This window comes from Muntiacus reevesi, chromosome 12, assembly GCF_963930625.1.
Source record: "Muntiacus reevesi chromosome 12, mMunRee1.1, whole genome shotgun sequence".
Lineage (NCBI taxonomy): Eukaryota > Metazoa > Chordata > Mammalia > Artiodactyla > Cervidae > Muntiacus > Muntiacus reevesi.
In genome coordinates, this window is record NC_089260.1 from 56,166,448 (window position 1) to 56,184,521 (window position 18,074).

The 18,074-nt window shown below is 41.0% G+C and overlaps 1 protein-coding gene across 1 annotated transcript; it reads right to left on the minus strand.

Moving 5' to 3' along the window:
* Positions 1-401: 401 nt before the first annotated feature.
* RP1 (RP1 axonemal microtubule associated) lies at positions 402-10,305 on the minus strand. The gene is made up of 3 exons (XM_065903155.1): positions 9,694-10,305; positions 8,285-8,456; positions 402-5,935 (listed from the first exon to the last, which is right to left on the minus strand). The coding sequence occupies exons 1-3, from the start codon at positions 10,303-10,305 to the stop codon at positions 402-404; spliced, it is 6,318 nt and encodes a 2,105-aa protein (XP_065759227.1).
* Positions 10,306-18,074: the final 7,769 nt, after the last annotated feature.

The window sequence follows — 18,074 nt, forward strand, 5'->3', positions numbered from 1 at the left end:
AAGTTGACATTAAAAAAAAGGGGGAGGGAGAGATGTAATTCCTATCCTCAGGGCATTTATGACATCTTAGAAATAGAAATTAGAAATAGAAGAGAAATAAGAAATTACACATGTTCAAGAGAAAATCACATAGAAAGTTCAAAAAGAATAGACATCGAGTCTGTAACTGCTGGAAAAATGAAGAATACAGGAGTGATTAAAGTCAAATTGGATTACCCAGTGGCAAGATTTCTAGGGCAAGTTCATTCTGAAGAAGTGGGAAATTCTTAGCGGTATCTAATCCACGTCCATCCCATATGCTTCATCTTTTCATAAGGAGAAAACACTGATGAAAGGCTGCACTGATACTGAAATTGGAAATCTGCTCATTCATCATGGCTTTCAAGATCAGTCCAATGTAATTAGTCTTCCTCTTCCCAAATGAAAAGATTTTCATCTTCCAAAATATAAAATATTTCTAAGATATTTCTGTTGCTAATCCCTAAGAATGTCTCAAGCTGGCAAAACAGGCGGGCTTGGCCAAGCGTTTCCAAGGACAAATGAGAGCTGTGTTCTCTGACTAGTTGGTTGAGATTGGTTCCTGAGTTCTGGAACCTACTATTTAACAAGTTATTGTTCTCATCAACTACTTCAAAGATATCCTTTGTCTGACTGCTGGGGTCTTGTGTATTTGAATTCACCTGACCCACAACTAACAACAATGTGTGCAAGAAATTCTTTAAATATGACTGAAATTTATTGAAATTATTTTCTTCCTCTAAGCCCACGCAGTTACTTCGTTTTAATTTTCTCCTTCTGTCCATCAAGTCAAATGTGTTATTAAAATGAGGCCAATCGTGTGTATTGGCAATGGCATTATCAGTAAGTGTTCTTCTACTTCTTGTCTTACTGTTCTTATCTCTGAACATGGTTTTGCTTGACTGTCGTAAACATGGGTGTATTTTCATCCATAACTGGAGACTCAAAGAATTTTCAACATCAGAATCTTTGCAATATGCAAATCCTCGCTGTTCCTCATTTATGGGATGGTTAATCACAGTTAGTATTGGGCAATGTTGACCACAGATATTATAGAGTTTATCCAAAGAGTCGTCTTCCCGAAGGGCTCCATGAATTACATTACTACCAGCCAATGGTTGGTTCCTAACAGCACTATCAGAGACAGGATGGACTTTGTTACCAGCAGACGCGAAGACATGTGTGGCAGACGTACACACTCTCTCTGATCTAAGGTTGCCCTTCTCCTCTGCTGGGTGATCTGGTTTTCTCTCCTGAGCACAAGCTTCATCTTGAATATCTAGCTCATCATCATGGAAGGGCTCCGAGTCAGTACAATGAGGCATGTTAAAATAATTGCATCTCAGCTCAGGAGGCTGAGTCAGTTCCTCTAGCTCTGAGGAGGATAGTTCAGCCATGCTTGGGCCTGGAGCCAAGTTTCCAAAATGTGAATACGGAACTTCGTTGCTGTTATTATCCAGTAGAGTATCCACTGATGTGGTGTCTGCATGGCCACATGGGTCAGAACATTCAGGTGATGACACTCTTAGCAAATGATTTTCTTTCAGGAGCCACTTGCCCTTGTCGATCAGTACTCCCTCTTCCTTGTCCCTGAGGATTCTTTTATGATCATTCTGTTCTGTACCATGTTCTGCAATATCTTCCCTGGGATAACTGGCCCTCATGTTATTAACATCACATTTATCTCGTTTTTGCTCTGGAAATTTCTGCAACACACCTGAATTACTAGATACCTGTTCTGAAGAGCCAAGTGACTGACCTTCAGGATCATAAAGACCTACTTTCCCAGCGCCCTGAAATTCCACAGAATTACAAGGATAAACCTGAGATGTGTGTGTAGATCCAGCAAAAAAAGATGGTCTCATCATCTCTGCTTTACCATAAAGTTTCTCTATTGTCCTTTTCACAAATCCTTTGTTGCATTCTTTCTCTGGGATCACCTCCTCATCACTATCACCGGGGCCATCGCTGGATGTTTTGTATGACTGTTCATTTTCACTGTCTTGTCTATAATCTGACCAATCAGAAGTTCCTGACCTTCTTAGACCGTTTTTAAAATTAAGAGGGGACTCTGAAGAACTTTCAGCTTCCAAGCTTTCCACCATCTTTTTGACTCTTGTTTTAGTTTCTCCATCACTGGGCTCCTTTTCCGTATTTTGCTTAGAATCATAGCAAAATACTAAAGATGGTGGAGTCACCAGTCTCCTACTGATTGTCTCACAAATTACACCATCCTTTCCTTCTTCTGCATCATTTCTGCCGGACACTTCGATCAATTCCAAACTTTTACTAGCCTCTAACTCCTTTCGGAGCAATTCTTCAGTCACTTGCTCCTCTGAATTTACTTTTGTATTAAAGATAACAGTGTTCTGGTTTTCTAATTCCTCAAAAGATTCCAATTCTGAGACGTTTCTTTCACTTGATGTCATGCTGTTGGTTGTTGAGCCTGGTTCTTCAGAAGTCTTTGAATCCTCCTTATCAAAAGATGTATATACATTTTTATCCTGAAATTTCTTTAATGAACAAGTTTCAAATTTATCTAAAAATCTACTTTCTCCATCCAGTTCTGATTCAGTTGTATTTTGGAAAGAGCCACAGGGGCTTAAATTACTGATACTTTGGTGTGACACCAACATATTAGAGCCATGTTTACACCCAGGGTCTGCCAAAATATTTCTGTCTTTCTGAACATCAACAACCCTTTCTAACTCTTCAGTCAATTCCAAATTATCAGCTCTCGCATAGACATGGTTTTGCTCATAAGTACAAGCCTCATGAGAAGACATAGCATCAGTAAATGAAGAGATGTCTCCGAAGAAACAAACCTTGTTCATGGAAGTCTGATCCATGGTACAGTCATCACTGGGGAAAGAATCTTCACTGAGGTGACAAGTCTCTTTGGGAGGGTAAGTGTTAACTACAGTGCCCATTTTACATGGAGAGGAAGTCACTGCTGTAACACAGACTTCAGAGACTTCCTCAACGGCAGTACGGCTTCCATCTAAAGAGATTTTCTGTGTTTTCCCATTTTCAGTGCACTGAGGAACTATCTGAATGTTGGGTGTAGAGCAATTTGCAGAAAGTCCTATTGGAACCACATCCTGTTCTTTCTCAGTGAGTCCAAAATGATTCGTGGCTGATTCCAGTAAGCTGGCCACGGCGGCCTTCAAGTCATCAGCTTCCTCTGTGACGGCAATGTGCTTCAGCACCTCCAACAATGCAAGTGTTTCTGAAATTTCGCTGGTCGCCTTGAGAGCATCACTTGGACAGAAGCTACTCATACCTCCCTTTAGGTTTAGCACCAGAAGCCAAGCTAGAAGTACATTAGTGGAGGAATTACATATCAAAGAAGGGAAGGGAATTTCTGAAAGTGGACCTGGCATCTGAACAACTCCATTTTGAGCCTTGGGACTACTAGGAACCAAAGCTTGCAGCTGGCGAAGCAGCTGGACTGGTGACAAGTGCTGTGGGGCGTCCCCTTCCAGATCTACTTGTACCGCAGTCTCTACGCTTGGCCCTTTTGCAGCAAGGTTTATATCTTTGTAAACAAGGCTCACCTCTTGCCCAGACTTTGCAGCAGACACCTGACTTTTAGCATTAGGATCATCAGTAGCTAACTGCGACAAAGTACAGAATTCATGAACAGAAAGTAAAGAAGTATTGTTCAGGGAGTCAGTATGGCTCTCACAGTGATCCTGGATGAGTTCTTCACTGCTACCTTTGTCTAAAGACATACCTACTTTCTTCCCTAGATTGTCTCCTGCCAAAGTGACACTTTTAGTTGTGTGTCTATTACTTTCCAGAACAGAATCATTTCCTTTTCCAGAACTAGTGTAGGAACTATTTCCAGGAAGAAAACGATTTTTGTAACTCGTCACACCCCTTTCCTTTTTGTATACTGGAGCTGACTTGCCAAGTTGCAAAGCTGATTGTGGACTTAAGTTCTGCAACCATCTTTGTACATAACTTTGAACTGAATGATGGGTAACATTCTCAGGAAAAACAGCTTTTTCCAAAGAAGCCAAAGAATTTGCCCTGGTTGTGACATGCTGCTTACTTACAGTAGTATCTGATTTCAACTTATCCCTTTTTTGTTTTTTCTGGCTCCTTAAAGTTATGTGTGAATTATTAACTTTTGAAACTAAACTCCTCTTTGATGTTCCTCTCAAATACCAAGATGCTGTTTCTGCCTGAGACTCTGGCCCACAAAAAGCATTGGGTTTTTGCTCAAGGAAGTTAAATAAATGAAATAAATTTTGATTTTCAAAAGTGTTTTTGCAATATCCAATCTCATTGTGGGAAAACACTTTCTCTCCTTGACCAATTTCTCTTTTTGTAGGTCCTCCCAAGTTTACTTTGTTTAGTGGTCTGGATTTTCTTCTGGCTAAAAGTCCTTGAACCTTAGGTTTATGAATAGCATTTAATTTATTTCTATGTAAATTTCTGGAATTCACAGGATTATTACCTTTCGAAGAAAAATAATTTGATTCAATTACCGTATCACTTGCATGGAGGTCTTTTTCACAAAGTATGGCCCCTTTGAGGGGACTACATGAATCTTGCAATATGGTTTCCTGTGCAAGTCTACCTCTTGTGTTCATTCTCTTATTCTTCCTGGGGATTCTTTTAGTTGCCATCTCTCCAGCCTGATGCTGAGAATTTATCACACGCTGCTGAGACTTCATCTTTTTTTTGCTAGCAACAGATGATGAAATCTGCTTTTCATTTTCTGGAAGTTTTGTTAAACCACACTGAGAAAATTCATGGATCAGTTGGTCAATTCTTGTAGTAACAGTAGAGGGTCCTACTGAAGCTGGGGTCTTGGAAATAGTTTTGTCAGTTCCAGGGTTGTTACTTGAAGAGTGAGCTGCATCTGCTAAGAAAGGGCTGGATCTATCATCGGTGTTACCATAAGTTCTTAAATTCTTAACACTAGCTTCGTTGTCTGCTGTGACATTATCAACTGTACCTTCCTCCACAACTGAGTTTTCTGATGTAGTCTGTGGCAAGCCACCACTATGGGACATCTCTAACATCTTCTGACTTGTAATTTCTACAACACCAGCACTTATTGCACTTGATTTGAGCAATCTGCTTTCCTTTTTTCTTTCTAAAGATGACGCTACCTGCTCATCGTTATCAACTTGAACGAGTATGGGTCTGTTGGACACAGATGACATTTTACTGCAAGAATGTGTGACCATGTGATACTCAGACTTGTTTTCCCAATCTTTCCTTTCTTCATTGTAGGAAAACTGCCCAATCATTTTCTCTTGAACCTCAGTTTCAGATACTAAGGTCACACTCCCTATCACAGACTTCTTCTGCCTCACTCTCCTTGGTCCAGGTGTAGGGGGCCTGTAGAAACGATGCTTCACTCGATCTTGAGTTCCCTGGGTGGCATCTGTGTCCACAGTAGGGTTCTCCCAGCTAGTAGAACTGCAAGTTTCAACATCTTGATCTTTTACTTGAGTGTTCACCTCCTCTGCTAGACTGTCTACCTGACTACCACCTTTCTCCAGAGGTGAGACGTCTGCGGACAATGAACATGCAGTAATCTTTACACCAGATGATCGATCATCCATTCTCCCTGGGAGACTGCTTATTTCACTTTTTTCACCATTATTGGACAGATCAGCTCTACAGAGAGTGGTTGTCCATTTTATGGTTTCTTCCTCCTTTATCTTGAATCGAATTTTCATCTCAACTGTCATAGTGCCATCTTGATTAAAAATAATTGATTTCTCAACATCATCTTCAGAAGGATATATCAATAAATTCTGAGAATCATTTTTTTCTAATGCCAAGTAATTTTCAGAAGCAAAAGAATGATCCGAGTAGCAATCATTACTCTGCATTTTCTCAGAAGAAAGAGAATAAATCTGAGACGTTGGACTTGAAGGTACATGTGTGCTCACTTTCAAGATTTTAAAAGTAAAATACAACGTGGAAGAAAGAGAAGTCATAAATATCCAATAGAGGAGGCAGCAAAGAAAGAAAAAAAGAAAATGAACAATTAGTATGAAAAATACCCTATTTTCTAAATGTCATAGTAAGATGTTAAATTTCTCATCTCTATATATTCATTTGGTCACTTTAATTCATGGTAATATCTGGTATGTTTCTACAACATACTCTTTAAAAAAGAACTTAAATTCTACTTCAGTGAGGAAATTCACAGAATTGTACTTAAGTCTTAATGAGTTTAATAAGGTAATTTTAATACAGAAAGTATAAAGTAGAAACTGCTAAAGATTCTAGCATAAAGAGGTTTCTATGAGGTTTGGTTTTGCTGTATTATTCTGTTTCACAGTACTGGACTTGGGGTGTAATCCAGTGCTGCTTACCTAGCCATACAAGCAAGGGATAGTTTTTTGGTGGTATCCATCTTCCTATCAGTATGTATCAAAGAGAGGTATCTATAGCATTGCCAAAGTGAAAACAGTTTTATAATTTATTTTAAAGGCAAGATTAACTTAGCAATGATTATTAATTTAACATCATCTTCTATAAAAAGTACATTTAATTTAATGTCAGTCACAAAAGAGAAGAAAGCTAATCACGAAGCCAGATATCTAGGTATTTTTTTAACATGCATCTCTAGCGATGACCTTGGCATTCATGCTTCCTCAACTCAGTCAAATTACGGTCTGCAGCTTGTATAGATGTGCGCATGCTTGTGCTGTGCTATGCTCAGCCGCTCAGTCGTGTCTGTAGTCCACCAGGCTCCTCTGTCCATGAGATTCTCCAGGCAAGAACACTGCAGTGGGTTGCCAAGCCCTCCTGCAGCAGATCTTCTCGACTCAGGGATTGAAGCCGGGTCTTGGTTGTCTCCTGTACTGGCAGGTGAATTCTTTACCACTGAGTCACCAGGGAAGCCCTGTGCATATGCTTACCATCAATTAAACACCTTTTGCTTCAGAGTATAAGGCTAGAGATACTCTCTCTTATTTTTGGAATATATTTACCAAAATTATAAATGAAAATGTTTCACTCATTATGTTTTAAAGTAAAAACTTACTGAAGCCCTCAGATTCCCTGAAGTCATCAAAAACCATGCTCAGAAACCCACATCAGAGAGAAGATAATAAGATCAGTTTAACAAAATGACCAGGGTGAGACAACACTACCCTAGGCAAAACAGATACTTAGCTGCACACAGGCACACCCAATGTACCCAATCCCCATGGACTTCCCACATGGCACAATGATAAAGAATCTGCCTGCAATGAGGGGACACAGGTTCAATCCCTGGGTCAGGAAGATCCCCTGGAGGACGAAATGAGAACCCACTCCACTATTCGTGCCTGGAGAATCCTATGGACAGAGAAGCCTGGCAGGGCTACAGTCCATGGGGTCACAAAGAGTCAGACACGACTGAAGCAACAGAACACATGAAATAACTAAATAACAACAATAAGTAAGAGTTGAATCTGCCAATTTGAGCAATAGGTAGAGGAATTAACACTACTTAAAATGTGTATTATAGTATGTTGAAAGAAAATAAAAACTAAAATTGAAGTGTAAATGGCAATCAACACTTTAGCACCAAGTTAAAATGCTGCACACAATGAATAATGAGATCAGCTATGCCTGGAAAGGGTAACTTACAGCCTATACCACACTCATGGGTATCAAGAGGTCCTCGTCCTCCCCTATAAAGGATAATGTCACACTGTATGATATTTAAGGACCTGTCAATCTAGAGTACTGTTAACTAGCAACTGGCCATATGAATTTTTTTTTAATTAATAAAAAGTGAATCTAAGGGCCTATGGCTTTTACTGGAATAACCTCAGAAAGTGGAGCATGTATGTAATTAAGAGAATTTTTTTTAAGTCAGTCAATTAATCTGAGCTCAGCTGTGCTACATGGTATTTATTACATACAGAAAACTCCAAAACTATTGGTGCGTCGCTTACTTATATCCCATAGAATTTAGAATTCCTCTCTAAATCAAGAAATGATGGCATTTTGATCTTTTATCTAGGTATTAGGTGCAAAACAAAAAAAAAAAAAAAGAAACTCATCAATTTAAGTAGATATATCATTGATTGATTTGAAAAACAATCTTTTTAAAATTATTAATCTCTCTGACTCTTTGCAGCTATAAATAGAACCAATTTCAGTTTAAAATGTCTTGATCCTCTCTTTTTCTGTGATGAAGGAAATTGGTCATTTAAGATGAATTGCTGTTGTTGTTTTTGAGGTTAAAATAAAAAAAACTTAGGGCTAAAAATAAGGGCTATATATTTAAGTGACTTACTTTTTCTGCTTTCTGACCTAGCATTTCCCTTGGGGTACACACGACGAGAGATCCCTGGTAATCTAGCAGGAAGCAAATACTTTTGGATGTCATAATTTCCTGGTTTAAACGGTTCCCTTCCTGCTGCCACCACAGCTCCAGAGCTCAGGATCACAGCCTGCAGACTGGGAACCTAGGGAAAAAAATCAAAGAGTTGTGGTCCTGACACGAGCGACATGAAGTTCTGTTCTTTCCATACATTGAGTTTATGACAGATTGAATTAATTTAACCACCTCCACAGTTTGAAAGAGATACTCACCAACCATCTGTTGGGCACCAATGATGTATACAAACTAATGAAGTACCAAATGGGGATGGGGGCGGAGAAGGGGGCATTAGACCAACATCCTTATTCAGCCCACAATTGCCTGGGACAGATCAGAGTTCTGCCCTCATAACTAAAGAAACCTTCAAAAGGTATGCAAGACTACCCCTGTCCTACCCACCCAAGCACCCAGCTGGGAAAGGGCCTGACAGTCACTCCAGGACCGCAACATTGAGTGACTGTGGACACGAAGGTCCCAGAAAAATGCTTTCTGTCCCCGACAGAATAGCACTCTAGGTCACTCTTCTTTAAGAAATATCATTGAGATTATGTAACAGGAAACAGAAAATCTGACCCTATGTTGGATCTGTTTCTTTGACTTTAACCGTTGCTTTCCAGTTGCTTTTGTTATTATCATCACATTATCAGCCATTATTACATAATGGTTGCCTCAGGGAACCTAGCCCCGACTGCCTGCATGCTCACCTAAAGTGCCTTTGTTCAGCTCCTGGGGAGATAATCTGATCTTGCCCACCTGTGGATGGCTGCAGAAAAGAAGAAATTAACACAACGCCACCTCAGGCAGGCCCAGGCTGGCAATATTTTGCAAAAATAATGGCTATTTTACTTTATTTCCTCACCTCCTCCCCCTCTCTGTTCTATAAAAAAAACTGGCATACAGATTCCAAAAAGATGGTTTTGGGGGACACTAGTCCTCTCAGTCTGCTAGCTTTTGAATCAAGTCCTATTCCTTGCCTCAACACCTCATCTCATGATGTATTGGCCTATCCTACAGTAACACATTATGTGCCAACACCTTCTGTAAGTCAAGGCTCAGGGGAAAGGGTAGAGGAGAAAAAAGAGGTCCTCCTGGACCATGCCTCATCTGAATCTGACCTCAAAAAGAAGACCATCCACCCAGGTGAGCCAGTGCCCTCCCATGCACACTGAAGCATGTTAGCATGCAACTCTGAGCCTGCACGAACGCTCTCACTCATGCATGCACACACGTGGGAAAAACCTTCTTGGGGGAGGGGAACACCATCACATCACTCACCACTCGAGCTCAGATGTGAAGAGCCCCCCGGCCCCTCAAACGCTCACCTTCCTTCCGTCTGTGGCGTACAGCTTGGTCACCGGGCGCTGCATGACCTGTGTCAGGTACTGCAGGAAGACCTCGAAGCTCTGCGTGACCCTCCTGTTGAGCACGATTGCACGCCTCGTCTTGGGGTCGCCATTCCTGAAGACCACGAGCCGTCGCGGCACGCGCAGCATGCCGGGAGCAGCAGGGGCGGGGCCTCGCTGCACATGCGTGCTGAGAGCTCGGCTGCTGAGCCAGGGCCGCGGGCGACGCCGGGCCTTGTCCAAGTCCACTGGCTGCACCTTCCTGCCGTGGGAGCACAGGTACGACTGACCGTCCTCCAGCTCCTCCAGGCGCGTGATGCTGTGCCTCCCCCGGGGGGTGCTGATGTTCCGCACCCCGAAGGGCAGCGGCACCTTGCCCGACAGGTTGTCCAGCAGAGCATCGAATGTCTTGAAGGAACGAGGGTTCAGCACCACCCGGACCCCGCCGAACTGCGGGTCTCCGCTCTTGTAGAAACTGATCCTTTTGGCCACGACAGGCTGGGTGATTCCCGACTGGCGAGGAGAAGGAAGCTGACCTTCAGAGGAGATCCGGCGAACCATGGAGAAACTGGTGGAAGGAGTTTCGCTCATTTTGGTTGAGACCTGGGAGGGAAGGAAATTATTCATCTCATGGTAACAGCACCAAGAGGAATACGTGCCGATGCTAACACAGCTACTGATAGCTGTTCCTAGGATTTCATTCATTCACTTACTCATTCGTTATACCTTCCTGTTTTGAACGATAACTTTCAGGGCTTAAAATAAAAAGATAAAAAGCAGCAGTTAAGTAAGGGTGTTTATAATTGAAAGATTAAAAGCAGCCTAAAGGAACATCTATGGTGGTCTAGTGACTAAGTCTCTGGTCTTCCCATGCAGGGAGCCTGGGTTCCATCCCTGTTCAAGGAACTAGATCCCACATGCCGCAATTAGAAATCCGACAGGCTGCAACTGAGACCCAGCATAGCTAAATAAACAAGTAAAATAAATAAAAATTAAAAACAACCTAAAGACACCAATGAATTGGGCACAGGTAGATAAATCATGAGGTATACATCCATGGAAAACTGCACAACCATTAAAGAGGGCTTTATTGGCCTGCATTTATTGGCATAGAGAAATGATCATGACATTTATTACTAAGTGAAAAAGCAGCTTGTAGAATATGCACACTAGGCCATTGCCAATGTGTATAACATTTATTATACTAGAAGAAGAAAATGTATGTACAGCCCAGCGTTGATGGTGGTTATCTCTGATGGCAGAGCTGTGGATAATATTTGTGTTTTTTATACATTGCCAAATTTTGTGAATCTTTAAAATTAGCAGGTATTATTGAACAATTTTAAAAATAAAAGGAACACAAATCAGAAACCATCCAATGAGAAGAGCTTTGCAACTGATCAGTTTAGTTCTGCATGTCCTGGCAGTCAAGGAAAAGGGAGAACACAGGAAAAGTTTATAAAGTTCAAATTATCTGTTAGATGGAATCAAATGAACTCATTTGGAGGAAGTTGTTTCCTGACATTAAATTCTGGAAGGCCCTTTAAAAAAGGGCCATATTAAGGTAGTTTAAGATGTTTTCATTACAGATTGTAGAAAATGCAGTTAAATTACACACAACTAATCCTAAGTTGGAAAATGCTGCACTAAACAAATATTTTTAGAATGAATGACGGCATTATGATGGACTGCTACAAATGATGCAATCTGGTTACTGCTCCCAGTAGAGCCTGGAAAGTGAAATTTTCCAACGAAATTTAAAAGCTGTTTCAGCCAATCACTGAGGTTTTCCTTGTCCACATTCCAAGAGTCTGACTGACAAGTGAGCAGCTTGTGGGAGGGTTTATCTGAGGCTTGGCTTGTTTTTCATTGGTAGCACACTGCAGCTACTTTCTGTTGTTCTAAATCAATGTAATTATTAGTGTCTTTTGACAGAGTAAGAATGCCCTGCAGCCTTGAAGACAAATTGGACAAACTAAATATGATCAGTATCATACAGATGAATAAGGCATGTTTAGCACTGTAAATCAGCTATAAATCTGGACCAAATCACTTACTTAAATGTTTGCAAGCTGTTATCTAAGACTCTTCATTTATCTCCAGTATGACTTGCCAATATTATTTATATGTAACATAATATAATGCGTTCAAAGATCAGCCTAGAAATGAGATGTGTCTCCCCTTCTCTCTTCTCAAGCAGTTCACAGTAATTATAATACTTAAGACACAAAAGGCAGTGTAGCAAGAGCTGGGGAATCCAGCTTTGCAGTGTCAGCAAAAGCTCAATCTCTGCTCATCCTCGGCTGATAAACTCTGGTCTGACCTGACAAACTGTGCCATGCTGCTGTGATGAAAGGGATGAATTTCTTCATTATCTGAACAAAAGACTTCAGAAGTCGTTGCCTCCAACCACTTTTTAGGCTCGTTTACTTAATATTTATTTGAAATTATTTTACATGAATAGTGTTTAAGACACATTTTTCACCTAAATTTGAATACCTTATTCCTCTATATGCAAGTTCATGTGCTCGTGCTCAGTCGTGTCCGACTCTTCGAGACCCCATGGACTGTAGCCTGCCAGGCTCCTCTGTCCATGGGATTTCCCAGGCAAGAATACTGGAGGGAATTGCCACTCCCTTCTCCAAGGGATCTTCCTGACCCAAGGATCGAACATGGGGCTCCTATACTGGCACGCAGACTCTTTACCACTTAACCCACCAAGTTCCTGGTGAGGCTTTTAATTCCAGTAGCATCCTGCCTGGATCTCACTATTTAGAGAGCTGCTCACCTGCTGGTCATGTTGGGAACAAAGTTATGTGAGCTGATACACTCAGGGTTTTGTTTGGCAGTGGGGGGTGGGGGGAGGTGTCTTGGTTTTTGTTTGTTTGTGGCTGAAAAACGAGAAAGAAGATTTTGTGCTGGGACCAGAAAGGAGACCATGGAAGATAGGGTCCATGGGAGGGAAGACATGGCCCCCATGGTCCCGGTCTGACTGCTGCCCAGTCCTGATCATTGGTTTTGAATCTAATGCATGAAGGAAGAAGCTGGAGTTACCATGTCCTGGGAAGAAGCCATATGCCCAGCAGAGGAGGACCATCTGCAGAGCAATAACCTGCAGCAGAGTAGTTGCCAGGCACCTTGAAGAGGAGGCCACAGCAAAAAAAAAAAAAAACAACAAACAAACATACAAGTTCCTCTGGTCCTCACTGCTGTTAGAGGATCTCTGGGAACTCTTGGAAGTGACTGGAGGAAGTTTTGGAGAGAGTGTTGATATTTTGCATACATGTGGCTGGGATTTAAGAGACCATAGTGAGGTGGGCAAGCACAGCAGAGTCTAATGAAGATTCCACTATTATTTTTTTTTTTTAATTTTTTTTTTTTTTAGATTCCACTATTATTGAATAAAAGGATCTTTGTGCATACAGTGGGACTTCCCTGGTGGCTCAGACAATAAAGAATCTGCCAACAATGTGGAAGACCTCAGTTCAATCCCTGGGTCAGGAAGATCCCCTGGAGAAGGGAATGGCTACCCACTCCAGTATTCTTGCCTGGAGAACTCCATGGACAGAAGAGCCTGGAGGGCTAAGTCCATGGGGTCACAAGGAAGCTAGGATCTTGAGGCCCTCCACTGTCCTTACCACTGACTGCCCTAGAGGTAGCAAAGCATCCAGTACACAAAATCTCTTGCCTCCAACCCCAAATTATATTGAAATCTGCTTCTAATGACAGCTTGCTACCAATATCATCCCCTCTTCTTTGACTGCTCTTCATTGCCCAATCAGACCATGAGGTTGTGAATACTTGCATAGCTTTTTAAGATTAACCAGATTTAGCACCCTTGGTTTCCTTAGTTGCAACTATTGTTACACTGCTCCATGCTGTCACTGGTCTGAGTCCTGTGCACAGCTCAGAGCTAAATAGTTGCTTCAACCAAGAGGGCTGTACCTTCCTTCTCACCCCGACTCATTTGACACCAGACGACAGGTTTATAAGACGCAGGCACATCATTTCTTAATTGTATTTTTAATTTAATTTTCTGGCACATTGTAAGAATGCAAGCCACTCAGAAAGAAAAATGAAGTAGAAAACAAAATATAAAGCGGGTATATTCATTATGTTCTGTAGTGATTCAGAGATCTGATGTTGTAAGAAAAAATATTTCATTTCACAGGTCATAACTCTATGGAGTGGGGCTGGGGGTTGGAGTTCAGAAAGGAAATATGGGACTTATTCTCTATGGCTTCCCAGGTGGCGCTAATGATAAAGAACCCGCCTGCCAATGTAGGAGGTGCAAGAGACACAGGTTCAATCCCTGGTTGGGGAAGATCCCCAGAGGAGGAAACGGCAACCCACTCCAGTATTCTTGCCTGGAGAACCCCATGGACAGAGGAGTCTGGCGGGCTATAGTCCATGGAGTCGCAGAGTCAGACATGACTACAGTGGCTTAGCACACATGCACATTCCCGGTGGTGGTCCCAGCTCTTCTGAAGCACAGGCACCCTCCTTCGTTGATGTATTGCACAGATATCTCTAATGAGTAAATAGAGCTTTTAAATCAGGAAAAAACCTTTACTCATATTTGAATACCCTTGAATTTCTTGATTTCCTGATATTAAATATTAAAGTTCCCTCCTACTTCCATATCAGCATATTGAGAAGGTTTCGTGCTTATCTGGGTAAAGATAATATTAGCAATAGTTATGATTTTTCTAATGGTTATAGATAGAACATAAATATGTAGTCTAGATATAAAATATAAAGTACAGCTAGCTAAAATAGATTATTTTCACAGTAAAGGTTTTTTAAATAGTTTTGTACTTACCAGAACTTGAAACTTCCCTTTAAAAGATGGCTCAAGTTCAATAATCCTCACAAATGTTACTGGATATGTGACCTGTTCGTTTTGTGCAAAGAAACTAGTGTCCTTGGGTGTATTCTGAGTGGGGCCGCTCAGAGATTGAGGGCAGCCAATTAATTTAATCCGAGGCGATGCTAATCACCAAGCAGACTGCACCTTAAGGGAACCACAGCCAGAGACAAGCCAGTTCCCATCATGCTCCAAAGTCCTGAGTCTTCCTAATTAGTGTCTCCTGCATTGCTTTCTGCTTCCCTAGTATCATTCTCAGGGGAGAGTACTTCCCCAATTCACAAGCATTTTCCTCCCAGACAGCCTCAAGTCCTCACTTACTTGTATTAAAGAGAAAAAGTTGTTATGCTGCTAAAAATGACATTTTTGTCATTCTTTGATAAGTAGTTCTCAGTCAGTATTTACTCGTGATAGTCATTAAAAAGAAAAGGACCTAAGCCCTTTGTTTTCAATGCAAGCCCTCCTGAGTATTATGGCATCGATGTAGTTCTATAAAAAGGGCTGTAAGTGTAACAGTCCATCTGCTCAGCACAGCCCAGTGCGAGAGGCGCCACGCGGAAGGGCTGCTACGCCCCCACACACTCTGTCTCTCCCACTGCTCTGCTCAGTCAGCAGGGGTTTGAACGTGTTTCAGGACTGTGTCACACACGCAGTCCCCAAACGACACATACTGCCCCAACAGTTACCTGCAGCCTAATCGGATCTGAAGATGCCTCCCAGCTAATCGGATTTACCGGGCTTCTCAACTCAGCTTTGAACCTCAAAAGCAACGGGAGGGCTGCTCTGGGAAAGAAGGACCTGGTTCAAACCCTGTGCCCCTGAGTGTCGCCTCCCAATACATCTCTAAAGGAAGAAGGTGACGACATGGCACAGTTTGCCTTGTAAATACTGACTTTATAACAAGTGACCAATTAAAAGGAAAAAGGAAAAAACAAATATCATGTATTAATACATATATATGAAATCTAGAAAGATGGTACTGATGAACCTCTACTGCAAGGGAAGCAAAGGGGAGGCAGCCATAGAGAAGAGATTTGTGGACACAGTGAGGGAAGGAGAGGGTGGAAGGAATTGAGAGAGAAGTATTGAAACACATACATTACCATACATAAAAGAGATAGCAAGTGGGAATTTGCTGTATGGTACAGGGAGCTCAAATCCTGTGCTCTGTGACCACCTAGAGGGCTGGAATGGAGTGGGACGTGGGAGCGAGAGGGCCTAGGTATGCTTACGGCTGAGTCATGCTAATATATGGCAGAAACCAACACAACATTGTAATTATCCTCCAATTAAAATTTTTAAAAATGTAAAAAGGAGTAAGAAAGGGAGGGAGGAAAGAAAGGAGGGAGGGTAGATATGAGAAATGATAGCTATAAACCTCCATTTATAACATCACCATCCACATAGACATGGCAACTGAATCAATAAAGAAATGTATATTTACAGAGTAGTGACAGGCAACCATATATATATATGACTGAGTCACTTTGCTGTGTAGCAGAAATTAACACAACATTGTAAATCAACTATACTAGAATAAAAGAATTTTTTAAATACCTGGCTAAGGAGTTTTGATTCTCTTCTGTAGAAAATGGAAATGCACTGAAAGTTTTTGAGCAGAAATGACATCAGAACTGAACTTTTCACTGACTTTGTATGTCAGATGACTTGCAGGGAGGAGACTGTGGTGACAGAAACTGGGGGGGGTGGCCCTAAAAATAGTTAAATCAAGAGCTCCTGAGGGCCTGACTTAGAGTAATGAGAATAGAAATAGAAAGGAAGGAAATTATTTCCAAAAGTTTCAGAGGTAAACCCGAAATAACACAACAATAGGTCGACTGTGGAAGGCAAGGAGGTAGGTAATTTATTTAATCCTTTAAATGAATAATCTACTATAACTAAGTAAGCCAGTGCAGAGCATAGTTCAGCAAAATTGCATGAAGCAGACTGAACAAAGATGACAACAGGAGTTGGCTTTTATCAAGTATACTTGCTGTGTCCTCATTTAAATGAATGACTCGAGTTTTTCAAGCTACATAAGAGGAGAGACTGTGAAGTCAGGAATTGTCCTAATCCATTCCATTTTTAAATACTTAGTTTGAGGTCATAGAAGGACATCCAGGTAGTGGTGTGCAAAAAAGCAGTTATTAATATAACATTGAACATTGGGAGAGAGGTCGGAATAAAAGAGAGATTTTAGAGGCATTCAAGGAGGGGCTATAATTTGTGTGTCGGGATCACCAAGAGAAAGAATTGTGAAAGCAGTGAATATTATTATTCACATTATGAAACGGGCAGACTCTGGAAGTTATGTAGTATTTACAGTTGTGATATGAACAGAATCCTATAATCAACACAATAGTCAGAATTATGGTGAAATAACCAAAAGTCCCCAATTTCACAATGGAATTTCACATTTCCATCATTGACTGATCAGATGAAACTGACCTAGATATATCAAAAATTAAAATTCAAAATAATCCAGATTAAAATATCTTTAAGTCTATTATAGCCTTATGGAGAAATAGTATTACTGAAACAGAATGCTATACATTCCAAGAATTTCTTAAACTATATCAAGATGAAATTCATCATTTCTGTAACTAATACTTATTTTTAATTCAGGACAAATTAACGAGTTATAATCACTTGATCAGAATCTGATAAGTACTATTTACTAAATGAAAAACTGGGGGAAAAAATGAGTTGCTCTAAAAAATGTGTCTGTCGGAGATAAACCATCTTTTGTATAACGTCTTCAAGAGTGTTCAAAACACTATAAAGAGATATGTTTTACTCTACCAAAAAAGAAATAACTTCACTACTAGTCAAAGAAAATTCAGCTATCCTCAAAACATGTATAATCATGCTAAGGTTGCTTCCCTGGTAGTTCAGCTGGTAAAGAATCCGCCTGCAATGCAGAAGACCCTGGTTCGATTCCTGAGTCAGAAAGACCCACTGAAGAAGGGATAGGCTATCCACTCCAGTATTCTTGGGCTTCCCTGTGGCTCAGCTGGAAAAGAATCCGTCTGCAATGGGGGAGACCTGAGTTCGAACCCTGGGTTGGGAAGATCCCCTGGAGAAGGGAAAGGCTGCACACTCCAGTATTCTGGCCTAAGAATTCTATGGACTGTATAGTCCATGGGGTCAAAAAAGTCAGACACGACTGAGAGACTTTCACTTCACATGCTAAGGTCAGAGCCAGTCAAGCCAAAAACAGTATTCCCAAACTTCTTAACATAATAAAACATATGTCTGCTTAGAAAAATCAGGTAAGTAGACTCTCAGTTTATACTTTTCTCTCTCCATTCATAAGCAGCTCTTGGATTTTACATCAGTTATTGGAAACAGCCAGTTTCTAAAAAGTGATTTCGGGTAAATCTACCATGGTGTGTTCTTAGCACGCTGCCATGGGGAAATATTTAGCTGTTCAAAGATTCCAACTTTCTATGAAGAGATGACAGTGGAAACTTCCATTTCGTTTGTGTGATTA